This window comes from Aspergillus costaricaensis (assembly GCF_003184835.1).
Source record: "Aspergillus costaricaensis CBS 115574 unplaced genomic scaffold BO79scaffold_2, whole genome shotgun sequence".
Lineage (NCBI taxonomy): Eukaryota > Fungi > Ascomycota > Eurotiomycetes > Eurotiales > Aspergillaceae > Aspergillus > Aspergillus costaricensis.
The window spans coordinates 1,046,041-1,064,899 of NW_020291802.1; the positions used below are offsets into that span (position 1 = coordinate 1,046,041).

The window sequence follows — 18,859 nt, forward strand, 5'->3', positions numbered from 1 at the left end:
CCCCCCCCCCCCGTGCCCACCTCTCTCTCTCCTCTCCCCTCGCTCTCCACCCTCCACCGTTCGCTTTTCCCTTCAACCCCCCCTCTCCTCTTCCCCCACGACTTTCGCCTGACGCCACTTCCCTCTCCCGCTGCTGCTTGGTGTCCGTGCCTGTCGACGGCGGTGGATGCGCACGCCGCGATTTACCTTTTTGAGGCTTGTCCGGATCGGCCGTTTTGCTGCACTTAGAGGCGCGTCATTGTCTGCCTGTTCCCTCCCTCCAGGATGGGTTCCAACCTGCCAGCGTATGTGCATACCTCGGATCCTCCCCTTGCGTGATGTCTTGAACATCAACATCGTGTGTTCTGTATGTGCGTCGTGCTACCGACAGATTGCTAACCATCGATGACTTGCAGGCAACCAAATCTTCGGGTCACAAGTAAGCTTAATTCGGCGGCGAATCTTCGACGGCCTTGATGGGATATGGTGGAGACGATGTGAGACTGACTGGTTTGCTCGATAGTTATCGCAGCGGATGGGTTATACAAGCGCGATGTTTTCCGTACGTCCCCGCATTCGATCTACGGATAACTGCCAGCTGACATTTGCTTCGTCGATAGGATTTCCCGATCCCTTCGCTGTGGCCACCGTCGGGGGTGAGCAAACCCACACGACGTCGGTGATCAAGAAGACGCTGAACCCCTACTGGAATGAGATGTTTGACCTGTAAGGACCCGCTGGATTGTCTGTCTTCGTGGACCGACACTAATCACCGGTCCATGCAGCCGAGTCAATGAAGACAGTATCCTCGCAATCCAGATCTTTGACCAGAAGAAGTTCAAGAAGAAGGATCAAGGTTTCCTCGGTGTGATCAATGTGCGGATTGGCGATGTTATAGATCTACAGATGGGTGGCGATGGTGAGTCACGAGATTGGATGGTGTTCACCCCCTCTTCCGGTCGTCCATACTGACAGCGGTCTCGCGCCATTTAGAAATGCTCACCCGAGATTTGAAGAAATCCAACGATAATCTTGTGGTGCACGGAAAGCTCATTATCAACCTGTCCACCAACCTCAGCACCCCCATCCCGAACCAGGCCAATGGCCTGCATCGTTCACATGCTCAGTCGTCGACCTCCAGTGGGCTCGTTCCCCAGGTTTCGAGTGCTTCGCATCCATCCGCCAGCCCAGCTCAAGCCGAGCCGTCCGCCGCCGCGTCGAACGTGTCGCTCCATCCCCAACGAGTCCCCTCAACCACCCGGCCGACCAGCACGGTAGGCCCCGTCAATGGCGCCGCCCCCCCTCCAGCTGGCCCTCAAGGTTCTCGCACCAATCTCAGTTCCTTCGAGGACAGCCAGGGTCGACTACCAGCTGGCTGGGAGCGACGGGAGGATAACTTGGGACGTACTTACTACGTGGATCACAACACGCGGACTACCACCTGGACCCGGCCGTCATCGAACTACAATGAGCAAACGCAACGCACACAGCGCGAGGCCAACATGCAACTGGAGCGCCGCGCTCACCAGAGCCGGATGCTGCCGGAAGACCGGACAGGGGCCAATTCGCCAAATCTGCAGGAGAGCCCGCAACCGCAACCGCAGCAGGCCCATACCCCGCCGGCCGGTGGCAGCGCCAGCGCTGTGTCCATGATGGCCACGGGAGCTACCACTGCAGGCACTGGTGAGCTCCCACCCGGATGGGAGCAGCGGACGACACCCGAGGGACGGCCCTACTTTGTCGACCACAACACCCGGACAACCACATGGGTCGATCCTCGGCGACAGCAGTACATCCGCATGTACGGGCACAATGCCAACGGCGGCAACACGACCATCCAGCAGCAGCCAGTGTCTCAGTTGGGCCCTCTGCCTAGTGGATGGGAAATGCGGTTGACGAATACAGCCCGGGTGTACTTTGTGGACCACAACACCAAGACCACCACGTGGGATGATCCCCGTCTGCCGTCGTCGTTGGATCAGGGCGTGCCGCAGTACAAGCGTGACTTCCGCCGCAAGCTGATCTACTTCCGGTCGCAGCCCGCGCTGCGCATCATGTCCGGCCAGTGCCACGTGAAGGTGCGGCGTAACAACATCTTTGAGGATTCGTACGCCGAGATCATGCGGCAGAGCGCTTCGGATCTGAAGAAGCGGTTGATGATCAAGTTTGACGGTGAAGACGGTCTCGATTACGGTGGTCTTTCCCGGTAGGTCTCTTCCCCTTGGCTGAGAAATGGTTGAATACTGACTGAATAGTGAATTCTTCTTCCTCCTTTCGCACGAAATGTTTAACCCGTTCTATTGTCTTTTCGAGTATTCCGCACACGATAATTATACCCTGCAAATTAATCCCCATTCGGGTGTGAACCCGGAGCACTTGAACTACTTCAAGTTCATTGGACGCGTGGTCGGGCTGGCTATCTTCCACCGGCGCTTCCTTGACTCGTTCTTCATCGGAGCGTTCTACAAGATGATGCTCCGGAAGAAGGTGTCACTACAGGACATGGAGGGTGTGGACGAGGATCTGCACCGCAATCTGGCGTGGACTTTGTACGTTACCCGTAATGTTGTTATGGGCCAATTCTAACGCTGCGCAGGGAAAATGACATTGAGGGCATCATCGAGTTGACCTTCTGCGTTGACGATGAGAAGTTCGGTGAGCGCACTACGATCGATCTGAAGCCCGGGGGCCGGGACATTCCCGTTACCAACGAGAACAAGCACGAATATGTCGAGTAAGTACTGTCTGCTACGTTATTGGCAATGTTGGCAAAGCTAATGAATTAGATTGGTCACGGAATGGAAGATCGTGAAGCGGGTCGAGGAGCAGTTCAACGCGTTCATGTCGGGCTTCAACGAGCTGATTCCGGCGGATCTGGTCAACGTGTTCGACGAGCGCGAGCTGGAGCTGCTGATCGGCGGTATTGCAGACATTGATGTGGATGACTGGAAGAAGCACACGGATTACCGCGGATACCAGGAACAGGACGAGGTGATCCAGAACTTCTGGAAGATCGTGCGCACCTGGGATGCGGAGCAGAAGTCGCGTCTGCTGCAGTTCACCACGGGAACGTCTCGTATTCCGGTCAATGGATTCAAGGATCTGCAGGGTTCGGACGGACCGAGACGGTTCACCATTGAGAAGTCGGGCGATCCCATCGCGCTGCCCAAGTCGCACACCTGGTAAGCCCCTATACTCACGCAAGATTACAGCGCATACTAACTAAGCCAGTTTCAACCGACTGGATCTGCCGCCGTACAAGACGCACGACGTTTTGGAGCACAAGCTGTCCATTGCCGTGGAGGAGACATTAGGTTTTGGACAAGAGTAGACAGGTGATGGGTGATATTGCATATGACCTCTAGCATCGACGCAAGGCAAAACATGGTGTCCGAATAACGTTACGGACTATGCCTGCGAGGAGACGATCCGAGAGGGGACTATCTCTTTTCGTCGATATATTGTTCGGTTAGCAGGCAGGGCGGCAGTGGGCTTAGTGAACTGTATATAGTGTATTATTGCGGCGCCCGCAGCCATTGGGCGAGGTGTATGGAGTAGAATGTCGAATACTTCCAATTGGCATGATGTTCACCGATGTGTAGGTTTGGCAAGCAGCCAAGACGCACAGCATCTTCCCATATTCGACATTCGATGCCGAACTAATGATCAAGAGAATCGGTCTGGAAATTCTCAAGTCATGTACCCAGAAGAGAGAGTACTATATGATATATCGTACGCCACCAATAATAGGCGGGTCAATACTACACCTGCTCCGTACTTTAGATTATTACTATGTGGGTGGTACTCGATACTTTATAGATATAAGACTGATACCATTTCCACAACACAGTATCATATTCTTCAATCACTCTCATTCCCCAGATATACTATACTATACTATACCCTTCTATCCTAATCACATTCTACCCACCACCAACCAACACACCACCAAGACTTTGAACAGAAGAGAAAGAAAAAGACAAAATGAACCTCATCTACCTCCTAACCCTGACCCTCGCCTCCCTCTCCGCCGCCTCTCCCGCCGCAGAAACCGGCGCAGCAGCAGCAGGTACAGATTCCGGCGCACAACCCCCAGCGCCGACCTCTACTGGCAGTAGTAGCAGCAGCGACAGCGACAGCAGCAGTCCTTACCAACAATGCGCGAAGAAGTATACCTCTCTCCCTTTATCCCCAAACAAACCACACACATACATACACATATACTAATGGAATACTAATGATTGTGGGAATAATAGTATCCTCGACGCCTGCCTCTCCCAAATGAAACCCCAAATGGACAAATGTTCCGATAATGATTGGTCGTGTTTGTGTACGCAGAGCAAGAATATGCTTACGTATGATACTTCCTTCCCCCCCTTCCTTCTATAAACCCTAAAGTTGAAAATTCAATGTGAAAAACTATATAGTACTAATATAAATCTTGTGTTGGGTGTAGGTGTTACAACGACTGCCCCTCCGACCCAAACCATACCTCCGCCGATCAACAGAAAATGGAGTATTGTAATGCGGCGGAGGCGAATTCGCTGTATTCGACTTCTACTAGGGTTACTTCTTCCAGGACTGCCGTTGTGAGTAGTACCTCGTCTGCGACGAGTAGTAGGACTGCTGTGCCTGCTAGTACTTCTTCGGGGGCGGCTGCGGCGGGGAGTGGTGTTAGGGTTGGGGAGGTGGGGATGATGGGGATGGGGTTGGCTGGGTTGGTTGTTGCTTTGGTTTAGGAGATTACTTACTTACTATGTATACTACTACGTAGTAGGAGTGTAGTATGGTAGGGTTGGAGGTGTGGGGATGATGTTGAATTGTTTGGAATGTATGTTAATGTTATGTGGTGGTAGGGGAGGGTGGATGTAATGTTACTATTTACTTATTATCTATCTACTAAGGGTGAAAGGTATTGATGGCTAATGTACGATGTGGAGGTTGAATAATGTATATGTATAATGCTTGCAAATGGGTATATGGGTATCAACGAAAATATCTCTCAAAAATCGACTGTATGCGTTTCCTCGCCCTCCATGCTCCTACTACCACTGCTCCCGTAGTGAATGTCCCTACGAGCATCCATTGGAAGGGTCGTTCGGAGAAGACGAAGAATGAGCTTGTTGAGCCGTCATCCATATCGATATCGGTTAACTCCTGTTTGTATCAGTTAGCTTCGTACTTAGAAGGTCATCAAGTGGCAGGGTAGCTTACGCATCCCTCAAACCCCCTCGTCACGCCCATTTCATTCCCCTCCAAATCCACCGCCATCAAGCGGAAATATCCCTCTCCGATCATTTCCACCTGCGTCTCGAATCCCTCTTTCGGCGTATACGCAATACTCTCAAACTCATCCTCTCCCGCACTGGAATTCCTCGCCCGCTGCAGCACCCACCCTGCAATATCCGTCGCCCCGTTCCAGCTCACATATGCCGTGTCACCCGCCTCGTCGACCGCCACATCCGGCGGCACTCGCGGCCGTCCAACCCAGTGGAACTTTTGCGCGCGGTACGACTTGATCCATCCCAACCAGAAGAAGACGCGCGGCCCCCAGTGAAAGTCGCACAGCACTTCGCCGTCCACGGTGAACTCGGTGTACGCTGATGGCTTGCCCCAGCCGATGAAGACATGGCCCGTCCGGGGAAGCACCTGCAGGCTGCCCTGGGAGTGGCTGCTAAAGGAGCCGGGACTATCGTAGACGTGCAGGGTGTTGGCGGTCCAGTCGTCGAAGTTCAACTCGATCATGAACCCGCGGGTGTGGTCTCTAGTGTTGAGATGCTCGTGCGCTCCGTTGTCGAGCAGCGTGATGATTGTCTCGGACTGCCAGCGTGCGTCGTGCTGCCAAGTAATTCCCGTGGCGGACTTGTCCGGGGATATGTCCTTGAAAGTATTGCGCTTCCCGCCTAGCACCCAGAGGATCTCGCCCCAGGGGCTGATGCAGGTGACGGTGTGCATGTAGCGGGACGAAACGAGGTAATTTCCGTTGGGGTGTTTGTCGATGCTGTTGATGTGGAAGAAATCGTAGGCGTCGTGGGCTGTTGGGGCGGAGCCTTTCTCGCCGAGGGGGTAGTAGGATTCGTCGATGTCGTAGTAATCGCTCGCTCGCCATTCGAAGAGCAGCTCGCCCGTCGCAATGTCTATCTCTTGGAAGAGTCCATCATAGATCCAGCCGTCTTCGGGTCCGTCCACGGAGGAAAGGTCCGCCTCGCAGATGTCGTAAATGGTCATGAGTGCGGTGCCCTCGTCGGTGATTTTGAATTCGTGCACGTCGCCGGTGTATCCGTTGGCGGGGGATACGATGTAAACGACGTCGTAGGAGGAATTCAGCTGTGAATGATAAGCTTCGATCACTGCCAGTCAGTCATGCAGCTGCTACCTACCATGTAATATTGGCCGAGTCCCCGTGTGCCGTCGTCATCGCCCGCCCAGAATGTCAGGTAATCCTCCCCCATGTAGCGTTGGACTTTGAGGTCCATAATCTGGCCGAATTCCCGCTCAATCCATACCAAATATCCCTGGCTGTCGTAGACCAACGGTCCCGGGTCTGGGTATGAATGACCGCGAGGGCTAAGAAAAACGTAGCCCTCTTCACATCGCGGGTCCCAGCGCAGAACATTGACCTCGGGGGATTCCTGGTCAAACGACTCGTATTTCAGAGTGGGATGAGGACCCAGAAAGCCCAGGTCATACCAGAGGCCATGCCATGAGAAGGCCGATGCCAGTATGGGCCACAAGGCCCAGAGAACCAGCAGCACGGCCATCTACGGCAGATTGAAGAAGCACGACAGGGCAGGTAGTAGTCAATGGAAGAGAACTAGCCTGCCAGAGGGAGAAAGAGTCGTGCATGGCGACGACGGAGAAAAAGGCGATACGCTGCAAACGGAGAGAGCGAGTGGGCGCGGGCAGTTAGGAGGAGGTGGGACAGAGCATGACGCGGATAGTCGCAAATCATGGACCGAAGCCACCCAACGAGCGAACGGGAGAGAGGTTAGCCGGGCCCCAGACGTTCGTGTGGATGCAGCGCTAGACTGGAGTGGGATGACAGATTCGTAGGCATGTTGGCATTTCAGGATGAATTGGTGGGAGGCGGATCCACTGGTGGCAGCGCTAGTAGTGGAGAACCACGCGGACGGACAGTTGAAAAAGCCAATTATAGTGGGATGTGATGAGAAGCATCCAAGGATTCGGAGTCGGAGAACCTTATCTGCGTCGGTTATAATAGAACAGGACGGAATGGAAATGGTACGGGCATCGATAGTAGAAAGTTGAATGTGGAAGTTCTGAAAACGGATGGCGTTGCGAATGCGGCACTTGGATAGTAGTACTAGAGGAGAACGCCAACAGAACAGGTGACAGTTCGAGTACGTATGCTATGCACGCCACTGGAGCTGCAGATGGCGAAATGGATCATGATGGATAATGATATACCAGTTATCAGGCAGCATTAATCTGGCGACCGCGCAATCTCTGGCTTCCCCGGCGGTTTGCTGTGCAGTTGCATCCAAGGATCGGTTTGCCATCGGAGAGAGAGAGACCAACCGAAAACGGAATGCATATCATGCCAAGAATGATAGTATAGTTGAAGCAATTAAGGAGATGTTTCAGAGCCAAGAATGAATCCAGTTTAAACTTAACCCCTGAGTGTGAACCCTACTCACGTGATCATCACCCATTTCTTGCCCCAGTCTCCTCCAACTCTATAAACAGTGCTATTTGAGGTAGTAGAAGGCACAGCAATCCCCAGAAAATAGCTACACCACTCGTAGCACTCAAGCCAGGCTGTCATCAATCATGGCAGCCATCTGCACACACGAATTCTTCACTTGGTATGGGCATAATGTAGTTCTGCAGCTTCCTTGGCCCATTGAAGTCTGGTATGTATGTATCTTCATCTCCCTTGTTCTAGGGTTCCCCCACGGCCATAAATTCCCTTGTGGGTCGCTCTGTGGATTCATTCATCGTCGGGGGAACCTCTGGCATGATATTAAGCATGTATATGATAATAATGAAAAGCTGAATCATTCGTATTCGGGTTTACACCGTCAGGAGCTCAGACCCGCTGCAATTTCACATATTTGCGGGGACAACTAGACTATGAACAAACATATTGCTGTGTATATTGGTTCATAAACTAACTCTTGCTTAACCAACTTCATTTACGTATTTACATTAAATGAGATCTACAGTCATCTCGGTGGCATCTACACCCAAAAAGGTGATTCATTATACCGAGTCCGAAGTCAACTTACGTATCTCATGCACGTCAATGGAGCAGCTGATGGCGAATGGATCCTAATCTTCCACTAAATGAGTACTTATCACAACCATCAATTTCCATATCATTCAACAATACTCCATAAATCAAGCAGGATTGATCCTGCGACTGTCCAATCTCTTGCTTCTCCGTCTGCCTTCTCCTGTTGGTTGTTCATCCTCCAACTTTCTCTTTTCCCTTTTAGTTTCTTCCTCTAATTGTTCTTCCTCCACCTTCATTCCCTCAGATCCCTTCTTATCACCACCATCACCATCACTCTGCCCACCCCCCAACAAAACATAATAATATCTCACCACCAACGCCACCTTTTCCACCTCCAACCCAGACACTCCCTTCTCTTTTCCTTCTAACCTCTCCTTCAACCCCTTCACCCCCTCCCATAACTCTCGATACTCCTTCATCGTATACTTGACATTCAACTCGCCATTCAACCGCTTATACACCCCTCTTTTGAGTCTATCTGCTGCCTCAGCCTCAGCCTCAGCCTGAGCCTCGCCCTCCCCAGAGTCAGACCCAGAAGTAGAAGGAGATGAAACCTCCTCCATACAAACCCACAAATACACATCATCGCTATAAAACGGTACATCTGCAGTAGAAGCAAGCGACAACACCAACGAAGCCGTAGCCACTCCCACGCCTCGTAACGCTTTCGTCAGGATATCCAACGCTTCGCTTGGAAATTTCTCCTTCTCCTCATCACCTTCCTTAGAAGTATGATGGGTAGTGAGAGCTTTAAATGCCTTCCCCGTAGCATCCCTAACCACAGCCTCTGAGTTCGAGCGTATCATGCCTAGTAATGCCGGGCGGAAGGTGCCATGTTGCCTATCCCCAAATCAGTACCATAATCATCATCATGTTATATAAAAGTATATTAGATGAACAGGGTAGGGGGTTATACATCTTCCACTCCATCAACTTCACCAACTCGTCTTTCACCAAGTACCCATACCCATCCTTCTCTGCTCTCGTAGCAACCACACCCGGTAATCCCTCATACCTAAACCCATCGAGCGACAAGAACTCATTAGCTTTAGCAGTAATAAACTCTTCTTCTGCTTCTGATCTCGTGCCTGTTGATGTCCATGATGATTTCTGCTTTGTTTTCGGTGCTGCTGCTGCTGCCGCTGCCGCTGCTGGTTTGCGCTTGATCTTGGCGGCGGCTTTGCGGCGGGAGAGAAGGTCCACTGTTTTTGGGCATAGGGATAGGAGGTGTTGGAAGGTTTGGGGGGTGATGGTTTGGGGGTGGAGGTGGTTCATTGTACTTTGTATGATTATTGCTTTGTTGGTTTTTTTGCTAGAGGTAGATGGGGGATGACGGTTGTGGTTGTTTGGGGATTATGGAGCTGCGGATGGTCTGGCCGCTTCCGAGCGGTAGGGCTCTTCCATATTACTCAATCTACAATCTAGTATTTCAGAGTTCACTACAATGTAGGTATATTCCAAGCATTTAATACAGGCGTCTACTAATCATCATATCCGCCATCGCTAAAACATCCTAAACCCCGGCCGCTCGCAAAATTCCTGACCGCAATTTATCAAGTACCTAAAGTCCATACATGAAGGAAAGGAGAGTATCCTCATACATTAAACACGTGCAAATCTATCGTTTATCGTCCGCTAGGCCGGCGCGGACTGTCCTTCTTGCCCTTGGCAGGGCTCGCATCCGGGCTCGCAAAGCTCACGCGCTTCTCATCCCGGCTGCGACTCAATGGTCCCAGTGAGGCCGACATGACCCCTTCTTTCTTCTTCTTGTTCCGGCGCCGGAACATGCCCATGTCCGACTTGGCCTCTGGCGGCGTCGTGGACGTCGTGCTGTCCTCGTCGTCCTCCACGCCAATATGACCGAAATCCTCCTCCGCATCACCCGCCTCCGACGAGCTAGGCCCAGGGCTCTCCGAATCCGAGGCCGCTTCATAATCGTCGTCATCACTGACGAGACTCGGCGCCTGGTTCGATTCCATGGTAGTTGGGCTGAGGTTGGACGAGGGCTCGGTCCCGTCCACCTCTCGCAGCCCGTCGAGCTGCGGCGGCCGGGACACCGCTCCATAAGGAGATTGATAGGGAACAGGCTTGGTCGGGGTTAATGACTCAAACGAAAAAGGGTTGTGACTCGTTTTATCGAGCCCCTTGCGGCTGCCCGGGCGCTGGGGCGCAGTCTGCGAGGCCGTGGTCCGCATGGGTTGCCTGCCCGCACGGACTGCAGCCGCCTTCTGTTCGTGACTCATCGCTTCTGGTGGTGCCACAGACTCGCTGTCCGACTCGCCATCGTCCGAAGAGTACTCGCCGAGATCCACTGTTGTCTTTGCCTCCCCGACCAACCGATCAAGGTCAAGCCCCACGCCCCGGGACTGCATGAGAGACGACAGGTGAGGGGTGGCGGGCGAGCCCATGAACGAAGTATGACTCGAAGTGGCAGCGGCAGCAGGTGTGCCTCGGTGGTTTTCCAACTGGGGACGGGCAGCCGCACGAGGAGTTTCCACCCCGGTCGATGCCCGTCGACTCGGGCAGGATCGCTTCCGGGGACTTGCGTTACCGCCCGCGGCTTCAGACGCAGAGGACGGGGTTTTGGATGATGGCTCAATGCCATGTGCAGTTCGGATCAGCGGATGGACGAACCCGCCGGTGCCTGCTGTACTGGAGCTCTCTACCCGGCCGCCAACAACGGCGCCAGCCTCGTCGACTTCAACGGGCTTGCCGGACTCCATCGCCGCTGCATCATGGCTGGTGTAGTTCCGACTATGTGCAATGCGACAATGGTTGATGAATCCTTGGGTGCTGGAGAAATTGTCCCGACCGCAGTCCAGACACACCAGCTTGACGAGTACATTATCCGACTTTCGTCGAATAAGCATGGGACCAGCCTTGTCCTTGGGTGCTGGGTAGCCGTTGGGCAAAGCCTGGAGCTTAGCACTTGCCGAGCCGCGCTGAGGCCGTGTCTTGCCAGCCAGCGAGCCCAGATCGCCCGAACTCCCCCGCGTCGTGCGGCCTTCCATGAGAGGTAGCCCACTGAGAGGAGTATCGGGCTCAACTTCGCCACCGTCGAATCGAGGATCCGGTAGGAGCCATCTAGAGTAATGGCGCGAGTAGGGACCCTCTACGACACCCCATGGCGCGGGAGACTGCGGCGCAGGTCCATTTTCAGGAGCCCAGACCGCGACACCCGTACCATTGCTGACCGACTGCGAATAGCCCGCCACCCTGGATCCCGGATATGGTATCTCGGCACATCGACGGAGTTGTTCCAGCGCGACCTGGCATTTAGCAATCTCTTGATCGATCAGCCTGAGCTCATTGTGTTTCAACAACACCTCCAGACTCAGCTGCGCTTCAAGGGTTTCGCGTAGCGTGTCCGTGTCGATCTTTGGGGAAGTGCCGTCCTGCTTCGTTATCTCCGAGGCATTTGTAATCGCGCTTTGACCAGATTGCGACGGATGCGACGACTCCGAGATCGGCTGGGCGCGACCGTCCGGCTCAGCTTGGTGCGACACCGTCACGGCGCTGGTGGCAGGTAGGGAAGGGTCTTGCTGAAGGCTGACGGGTTTTGAGGGCGCATCGTCGGCGCGCAGCTTGGTTGCGACCGGGGCATCTCGAGCGGGGGCGGAATCGCTAGAATCAGAGCGCTTGCGCTTCAACTGCGGTAAAGGCAGGCCACTGACGCCCGAGGCGGCGCAGTGCGGCGAGGTCGAGAGCATTTTAAGCTCCTCGGCCATCACCTTGTTGCCCCCGATAGCAGAGGACCAAGGAAGCAGGCGAAACATGCCATGCGAGGTTGAGCGCGGAAGAATGTAGAGAGGCGGATCTGCGCAAATGCGACGGGAATGCGACAAGCTAGAGGCGCCACGTAAGAAGCACGGTACAGTCGAGAGTTGTTTGCCACGCAGACCCCATGCACCTGTGCATGCAAATGCGATCTAAATCCGGGGGAGGAACGATGGAGTAAAATGAAGAGAAGAGAGGAGCAGGCAACGAGGGAATGAAGGTTGCCGCCGATCGGTCAGACGTCGTTGTTTGCGACCGGTGGGAACCCAGCAAGGGGGAGAAAGGAAACACGGGGGGAGCCCCAACAAGAAACGGATAGCCGGAGCTCCGACAGTGAAAGCATGCAACAAGGCTGCTGCGTGAAGACGTAAGATTATTGGATCAGACTGGGGGAAGGGAGTTGGAAGGGCAACTAGGATTGGTCGAAAAAGGAAGAGGGATATTGATGATAAGAGTCCGGGCTGTCTGGATCCCCAAGTATGACCAGATTAAGTTGGGAGGGGAAGAAGGAACAGGACAGGAGAGAGCGACCAAAAAGCAGTGAACAAAGACCAGCAAGAATAATAAAGACCGGTCGGAGTTCTGGAAGACACAGCGAGAGCGTCCAAACTATCAAGCAAAACCTAAAGAGGAACCTCCTTCCCAGGCAGGTCACATGCACGCCGGGAAGGGGAAGCCAGCTGAAGCGGATCCACGGCTAGGCAAAGTAGTAGTAGCAGCAGTAGTAGTAGTGATTGATGGGTGGTAGAAGTAAGAGGGCAACCCTTCCCAGTTCCCACGGGATGGTAATGGTAAGTAGGTTGGGCGGTGGCGTAATCTATTAATAATAACCAGTGGTAGATACTAGTTATTCTAGTGTGGGTGTGGATAGTAGTTCAAGTGGAATGAATAGATAGCACCCGAAGCTAGTAAAAGTAGGTAGTCAAACCCAAGGGAGGGAGGGTTCGAGAGGATTGCGTTGTAGAGAGAGTGGGAGAGTACTGTTGGGAGAAAGAGAGGAAAGAGGAAGAAAGAATGGGTGGGAGGGGGAGAGAGAGAGAGGAGTACCAAGGGAGACGAAGGAAGGCGGACGTTGTCGGGTTAGAAAACGGTTGTGGTAATAGTAGCCAGAATAATAATCATAATCTTGAATAATTATGTTGATGTTGATGATGTTATTGGTGGTGTTGTTCAGGTCAACCTGGAGGGAAAATCCCGTTAAGAAAAAAGGCGACTATTGGGAGATAATTAGGAACCCGATGAGAGGGGAATTTCAATACTTACGGAAGTCCGACCAGGGACCAAACCGGTTTGAGAGGCGAAAAAAGGTTAATTGGGAAGATGAAGGATTTTGGTTGAGTGGAAAGGGTAAGTAGGGAAAAGAAGTTGGGAGAAGAAGGAAGAACCCGGGATACGGGAGTGGAGGAAGTATTCAAGGGAGGGAAGGCAGAAGAGGGTGGTGGTGGTGGTGGTTTAGTCAGTCAGACAGTCAGTTCAACTGGGATGGGGGGAAAGAAGAGAAAGAGAGATGGGGATTAGTTAGTTATTCTCTCATCATGATTACAATATGTGAGTGTGAGTGACTACTTGTGACAGGGGAGGAAAACCGGGCGACAAAAGGACCATCCAAAAGCGAGATGCAGTACTAGAGTAGTACATACATACATACAGTACTACAGCTGCTGCTATTATTGATGGAGGAGGATGACACGTCGAATCACTGCCTGAACGAGTGGAGCCCATGATGTGATGCCGGGCCTGGACTGGGCCATGGATGCCCGGGGTATTGGCCGCGCTAACATCCGCTCTAGCAGGGGTCTTTTGCCGCCCACAAAGTACCATACATACATCCATACACCCATACACCCATACATACAGCGGGCGGGTTTCTATTCTTTCCAATTCCTACCCATACCCGTACTGGTATGAAACCCCCCGTCTCGTTACATTGCTGCATCTACCCGGTCAAGTACCCTCCGTCTGAAAGTTGAGACACTTTCAGGTAGATTAAACACATACTATTGTACTCCCCAACTGCCCTAGTTATAACATGGATTCTCGCTTCCTCTCTCCCCCAATCTGCTGGCTATGTTTGCCATGAAAGTGAAAGACATTCCTTTAAAACCCTGTGACACTCCCAGTCAGACATTTAGGCTACCACCACCACATTGCACTGCCTACCGATGCCAATTCGCTCATGACAACTCGTAGTTCCATGGATCTGTTCCTCAACCACCCGATTTTAGGTTCACTACACATGGGCATTGTTCCCTTCCCACTATCTGGCTCTCGCTCGCTCTCGCACCGTCTGTCTTTCACTCCTTTTCCACCAGCAGATCAGACCCGGGATCGGCGGTTGAGCAAGGCTCGTTACATCATCCACTCGCGTCCTCGTCTGCCTATCATCTCCACCAGCCACAGCATAGCTTGCGATTGAGTTCACGCCAGCACTGCTTCATGGCACGCTTGCTCGTTGGTGCTCCACCCCCAGACGCCCCCTAAGGGATTCCTGCCAGAGGAGGGGCACTCAATACGAAGTCGCTCCCACAATAGGAGATTTATCACAATGTGCCACCGTCTATATCACAGGTTTTAATGCCTGAGGCCGACAGCTTCCTACACTCTCGCATCCAACATGGCCTGTCGCTTCATCCTCATTGCTGGGTTGCCGTTGACTAGCATCGCAATGACCGACTGAGAAAGCCGATTTTCAACCCTGCTTTTCAAGCACTCAAGCGGTCGACTGTCCTAAGAAATATTCTGGCAGTGTGCTGACAGTATGCTTCCATCTGCTTTCGATGAAATTCATGCTGACGGCTTAGAGGCTCGAGGCGTTGGGTGCTCCCGGTTTATAACCACGGTAATCTCTTGGCCTCAGGTGCCTCTGCCGTCGGGACACCCGAGAATCTCACCTCTCATCGGACCTCATTATCCCGAGGCATGGAATTTCCGAGTCATCCTCCAAAGGGGATGATTTTGAACGTGTTGATCCTCATCTGAGCGGGAGGGGGCCGTTATTCGGATGTTTCTTAGGTGCCGACTGCAGAAAAGATTCCCTAAGCCTATTTCCCCACACCCCGCACTACGCTCAAATTAATTCGTCATGCGGGAATTTTTGCGCGCCGGTGTCTACTGTTTATAGCTAGTGAAGACAATCTTCATGGCTCATTTAACCGGCGCTCGCTGTTATTGCTGTATTCGGTCTTTAGGTCAAATGACGGACGAGCTTGGCCATATTGAGCTCCTCGGATGGCCCGACTTGGGACCTTGGCTTCCCTTGTCGTCGAATAACGTTTTGGCTCAGTGTTAAGCATCCTTCAACTCAGAGCCAGCTAAAGAATGGCTCGTCGGGTTATCCAGATGTCTCGGTCCGGGACAGAGACCATGTGCCGGCAGCACAAGCATGGACGAGATATAAGAAGTGCTGGAACTATGCCGACAAACGAAGTCAAAGTACCGGTCCACATCATCTATCTCCTGAGACTCGCTCCCAATGTACAATCTACTAGGGTTCCTCGCTGCGCTGGGCTGCGCGCAGTCCGCCCTCGCAGCCCCCCTAGCCAGCTCTCCAAATTCCTCCTACATCGACTGGCGCACCTTTAAAGGCAACGGCGTCAACCTCGGCGGCTGGCTCGTGCAAGAGTCCACAATAGATAGTTACTTCTGGGACAAATACTCCGGTGGCGCCTCCGACGAATGGGGCCTCTGCGAACACCTCGGCGCCCAATGCGGCCCTGTCCTCGAGCATCGCTACGCGACCTGGATCACCAAGGCTGACATCGACAAGCTCGCGTCCGCCGGCATCACAGTGCTGCGCATCCCCACAACCTACGCCGCATGGATCGACCTCCCCAGCTCGCAACTCTACTCCGGTAACCAAACGGCCTACCTCAGAGAAATCGCCGACTACGCCATCAACACCTACAACATGCACATCGTGATCGACACACACTCCCTCCCCGGCGGCGTGAACGGCCTGACCATCGGCGAAGCCACCGGTCACTGGTACTGGTTCTACAACGAGACCAACTTCAACTACTCGTTGCAAGTAATCGACCAAGTGATCAACTTCATCCAAACCTCGGGATCCCCACAATCCTACACCCTCGAGCCCATCAGCGAACCCGCCGACAACAACACCAACATGGTCGTCTTCGGCACGCCCCTTGCCCTGACGGACCACGGCGCCGCCTGGGTGCTCAAGTACATCCGGGCCGTCATCCAAAAAGTGGCCTCGGTGAACCCCAACATCCCCGTCATGTTCCAGGGCAGCTTCAAGTACCCGCAATACTGGGAGGGAGATTTCCCCGCGAGTACGAACCTCGTCTTCGACACGCATCACTATTACTACGAGCATATGGATTCCTCGTCGGAGAATCTCCCCGAGTATATTCTTGCAGATGCCCGGGAGAAGTCCGGCACGGGCAAGTTCCCTGTGTTTGTGGGCGAGTGGGCGATCCAGGCGACGTATAATAATACGTTTGCGCTGAGGAAGAGGAATGTGTTGGCTGGCTTGGATATTTGGCAGAGTTATTCCCAGGGAAGTGCGTATTGGACGGCCAAGTTTACGGGAAATGCGAGTGTGGATGGACAGGGGGAGCAGAAGGATTATTGGTGTTATGAGACGTTTATTGACGAGGGGTATTTTAGTTGAGCAGCGGCAGCAGTTATTTAGTTGTATGATTGATTGAATGTGATGTATATAGGTATGAAGAGGTTAATGTGCTCATGAGTGGGTACTATTGATGACTTTTGACAAACAAACTAGTTGAAACACAGTCTAGACTCGTAGGGAAAAGAATGCTCAATACTACTAACAAACAGCATAAGAAACAATACATATCATCTTCCTTCAAGGTCCTTCCCCAACAACTCATCCATTGACACAGTTATACCCAATCCCACTCAATCCCACCACCCACCAAAATACATAAAACCAGCGACCAGCACCGATCAATGCCTCACCACCTTCCCCCATCATACCATACCCAATCCCTATACCCTCACCCTCGACACACACAGACAAAAAACCAATAGAATAGAAAAATCACTCCACCATCCTGAGCACAAAATTCACCACGACGGCCGCCAAAAGCGCCATAGCGAGGATGGTCGGCCCGAAGCGATCATCAATCCCACTCTGGCCTCGTTTGCGAATACTCTGCGCGCGCCAGTGGAAGGTCACCAGCGCATAGATCATGGCGGCCATGGCGATGACGGTGAACAGACCGGCGGAGATGCGGCCGATGCGGTCACCGAAGTTCAGCAGACCGACGGCGAGACCGCCTAGGATGACGGTGAAGTTCAGCCATGAGAGGAAGGTGCGCTCGTTGGCGAAGAAGACTTTGGGTTCGACGCGCGTGGGGAGGGCGATTCTTTTGCCTGTTCGGTGTTAGTTAGTTTTGAGGGGGGGGGGGAGGATGGGAGAGGAAAGAATTGAAGGGGGTGGGGGATTGATTACCTGGGGCGGTTTGGAGGAGTGGTTGGGAGGACATTTTTATTGTGAGGTGATGTGGTTGTGAGAGGATAGTAGCAAGGGAGAAGGAGGAGGAGGAAGAAGAAGAGGAGAGGGGATAAGAGCTAAGCTAGTTGGGGAGCTGCAGCAGGTCGTGTGACTTGTTTCTTTTCTTGTCTGGGAGAGAGAACGATAAGAGAGTAGGAGATAGGTAGAAGATAGAGAGAGAGAGGGAAGGGAAGAAAAAGAAAAGAGAGAGAGAGAGAGGCAGAAAGAGAAGAGAATTCTGCACGGAGTAAACTAATTGCAGTGGTGGTGATAAGACGCCAAACTAACGTTAGATTAGTTAGTTGAGTTAGTTCTCTAAAGGAGGGAGACAAGAGGAAAGAAAGATTTAAGCTCCGGGGGGATTGATGTAATAGCCATGATTGGTACTGGACAGTAAAAAAACAGCAACTGGATCGAGACGAGCTGCTCGCTTTCCCCGCTTGACGCCCGACACTTTGCCTGCTTCGGGTTTAGTGTAACGCGCCGCGGCTGTTTCTGCCGTACTTCACCGCCGGGTAGCGCGCACGTGCCGCAGTCTGTTGTTGTGATTGCCCGGTTGGACCCGCCGGTGCCGATTGGTCTGGGGTCTACTTTACTACTAGTATGAATGTATGATAGCTTGCGGTTAAGGGGGGAACTGAAGTCCTAGGATGCAGACAAGAGAGATCATGGATCTACCGTGCAGCGGAAGTCTTTTCCTGCAGTCTTCTCTTGACTTGTTCAGCCTGATGCAGTGGGTTGTCAGGATCTAGTGCGGTGGAGTGTGCAGCAGTCAAGAACTGTTGCTGATGTGATTTGGTTCCTGTTGGCTATTTCTGTCATAAGAACGGAACGGTTGTATGCTGTATAAGTGGGAGACCTGATGTTTTCTGCGCGTATTCGAGCATACGTGGGTTTCTGAGGCGCAGGTAGTTGCGGGTGCTGATGGCGCTATTGACTTTGCTGGTGCCCATTAACCTGAAGGTGAATGCATGAGATCTTTCAGAGGTCTTTAAACAGTGCATGGGAGTTTTCAAGACACTGCAAAAGATGATATGTGAATACTCTGCTTTAGCTATTCGAATTAAAGCATTATCTGTGCAATTTACTCAGAATTCACTAGGGCTAGCTCAACCAGCATGTTTTTAGGTCATGGTTACGTATCTTTTGAAGATGCAGTGACAGCGCCATATATTGCAATGGTCGCTTAAATGGCTTCCACAAAGTAGTATGTTATATTCATATTACTTACTAGTTGATTCATGCTCCATTTAACTAGAATGTGTGAAAGAGGGTGCAAGTTCAGTTTCTCCTAGGTGGGGTACGTGTACAACTATACATGTACTGGGGTGATGACCATTGACGGTGAGCGATGCTGTAGAATA

The 18,859-nt window shown here is 52.6% G+C and overlaps 6 protein-coding genes across 6 annotated transcripts; 3 read left to right on the plus strand and 3 right to left on the minus strand.

The window, feature by feature from the left end:
- The first annotated feature begins 12 nt into the window (after positions 1 to 12).
- On the plus strand, positions 13 to 3,637 carry BO79DRAFT_206606 (NEDD4 family E3 ubiquitin-protein ligase). The gene is made up of 10 exons (XM_025682011.1): positions 13 to 284; positions 396 to 418; positions 503 to 541; positions 600 to 705; positions 765 to 898; positions 973 to 2,185; positions 2,235 to 2,528; positions 2,576 to 2,713; positions 2,766 to 3,161; positions 3,211 to 3,637. The coding sequence occupies exons 1-10, from the start codon at positions 265 to 267 to the stop codon at positions 3,308 to 3,310; spliced, it is 2,463 nt and encodes an 820-aa protein (XP_025544509.1). The 5' UTR covers positions 13 to 264; the 3' UTR covers positions 3,311 to 3,637.
- Positions 3,638 to 3,963: 326 nt separating this feature from the next.
- Positions 3,964 to 4,368, plus strand: BO79DRAFT_250296 (GPI anchored serine-threonine rich protein; the record flags this gene model as incomplete). Its single annotated transcript, XM_025685805.1, has 2 exons — positions 3,964 to 4,148; positions 4,236 to 4,368. 2 exons carry the CDS (start codon positions 3,964 to 3,966, stop codon positions 4,366 to 4,368), a joined length of 318 nt encoding a protein of 105 aa, XP_025544510.1.
- Positions 4,369 to 4,545: 177 nt separating this feature from the next.
- BO79DRAFT_186387 (arylsulfotransferase family protein) lies at positions 4,546 to 6,820 on the minus strand (the record flags this gene model as incomplete). Its single annotated transcript, XM_025680467.1, has 4 exons — positions 6,360 to 6,820; positions 5,194 to 6,306; positions 5,032 to 5,136; positions 4,546 to 4,614 (listed from the first exon to the last, which is right to left on the minus strand). Exons 1-4 carry the CDS (start codon positions 6,738 to 6,740, stop codon positions 4,546 to 4,548), a joined length of 1,668 nt encoding a protein of 555 aa, XP_025544511.1. The 5' UTR covers positions 6,741 to 6,820.
- A 1,520-nt stretch (positions 6,821 to 8,340) lies between these two features.
- On the minus strand, positions 8,341 to 11,946 carry BO79DRAFT_224141 (uncharacterized protein; the record flags this gene model as incomplete). Its single annotated transcript, XM_025683646.1, has 4 exons — positions 8,341 to 9,076; positions 9,153 to 9,515; positions 9,571 to 9,615; positions 9,983 to 11,946. The coding sequence occupies 4 exons, from the start codon at positions 11,944 to 11,946 to the stop codon at positions 8,341 to 8,343; spliced, it is 3,108 nt and encodes a 1,035-aa protein (XP_025544512.1).
- A 3,279-nt stretch (positions 11,947 to 15,225) lies between these two features.
- On the plus strand, positions 15,226 to 16,748 carry BO79DRAFT_26176 (glucan 1,3-beta-glucosidase precursor). The gene has a single exon (XM_025686528.1). It carries the CDS (start codon positions 15,486 to 15,488, stop codon positions 16,644 to 16,646), a length of 1,161 nt encoding a protein of 386 aa, XP_025544513.1. The 5' UTR covers positions 15,226 to 15,485; the 3' UTR covers positions 16,647 to 16,748.
- On the minus strand, positions 16,727 to 17,839 carry BO79DRAFT_164642 (putative vacuolar transporter chaperon Vtc1). The gene is made up of 2 exons (XM_025679209.1): positions 17,454 to 17,839; positions 16,727 to 17,374 (listed from the first exon to the last, which is right to left on the minus strand). Exons 1-2 carry the CDS (start codon positions 17,485 to 17,487, stop codon positions 17,040 to 17,042), a joined length of 369 nt encoding a protein of 122 aa, XP_025544514.1. The 5' UTR covers positions 17,488 to 17,839; the 3' UTR covers positions 16,727 to 17,039.
- Between the last annotated feature and the right edge of the window lie 1,020 nt (positions 17,840 to 18,859).